Source organism: Galeopterus variegatus, unplaced genomic scaffold, assembly GCF_000696425.1.
Source record: "Galeopterus variegatus unplaced genomic scaffold, G_variegatus-3.0.2 Scaffold3485, whole genome shotgun sequence".
NCBI classification, from domain to species: domain Eukaryota; kingdom Metazoa; phylum Chordata; class Mammalia; order Dermoptera; family Cynocephalidae; genus Galeopterus; species Galeopterus variegatus.
The window spans coordinates 70,062-71,176 of NW_007729596.1; the positions used below are offsets into that span (position 1 = coordinate 70,062).

General features: G+C 46.2%; 1 protein-coding gene across 1 annotated transcript in view; it reads right to left on the minus strand.

Annotated features, from left to right (window-relative positions):
• The window catches only part of RAB4A (RAB4A, member RAS oncogene family), a 33,692-nt gene that overhangs the window by 4,165 nt on the left and 28,412 nt on the right, over window positions 1-1,115 (minus strand). Inside the window, exon 8 of the mRNA XM_008585191.1 lies at window positions 832-927. Within this exon, the coding sequence (XP_008583413.1) occupies window positions 832-927 (96 nt within the window). The remainder of the gene's footprint in view (window positions 1-831; window positions 928-1,115) is intronic.

Sequence of the window (1,115 nt, forward strand, 5' to 3'; positions counted from 1 at the left end):
CCACCCTCCAGCTGGCACAGGTTCCTCTTTAAGTTACCCTGAGATCCTGCGCATCTCTCAATTACTGTATCGACCTCACGATGTTACAATTATCTTTTGATTGCTTCCCACAAAGGACCATTTCTTGGGGTGACCATTGTGACTTACTCATATTTGTATCTCAGCACCTGACAAACCGGCACTCAGATACTTAAATGAATTAATTAAAAGGTGAATGTCCACCTATAATTTGGGTGATATTTAAATCAAAATCAACTTTAGTAAATGACAGCTGCGCAGTATTTTGTCAGCTGCCTATATTAGGGTGATTTAAAATGATTTTTACTGAAGCAGCCAGTGCAACAACGTGACAGATACAACAGAGGCGCACTCAGAGAGCGTCAGAAGTAAAATGACTCGAGACTGCACGGCTCGGCAAGGCCCAACCTGCAAGCACCGACACTGCACTGCGTCGCTGATGCTCTGGTCACGACAGACAGCCCCAGTCCGACAGAATCACATGTTGCAGACAGAGTGTGGACAGAGGCCTATTGTTCTACTTGAAGTGACCAGCCCACCGACAACTGTACTTCTGAAAGCAAACCCGCCCTGAAGGCTTGGCTGCCCCCGCAGCTCAGCTGGTCTGCCCTCCCGTCTCAGCTCCGCGGGAGCTGCCCTGACACCCCAGCCTCGCGGGCACGACCTCCAAGCCCTTAAGTGGCCACTTTAGGCTGGCAAGTGCAGGGTGAATATCCTGCGACCAAATCACTCCTGACAATATTAAAAGATGATAGCACTGAGCTAGGAATTTAAACATACAGAAGAAAAGTTTACTGATGGGAAGGCTTTTACCTGACTCAATTTTGTTGAGTATTTTTCTTGCACACTGCACAAAAGCCTCTTCCACATTCTCCCCTGTGAGTGCACTTGTTTCCAGAAACATCAGCTCTAAAAGGGACATCAAACAAAATACAAAGCCATGTTTAGATCATAGTTTCCAGTTACTAACAGCCTGTTTAGAATCTCTTAGAATTGCAGGCAAAATATACTGTATGACCTACAGCCATATATTTCTGTAAATATGAAATCAAAATATGCCAATATAGGGGCCGGCCCGGTGGCGCACTGGATAGTGC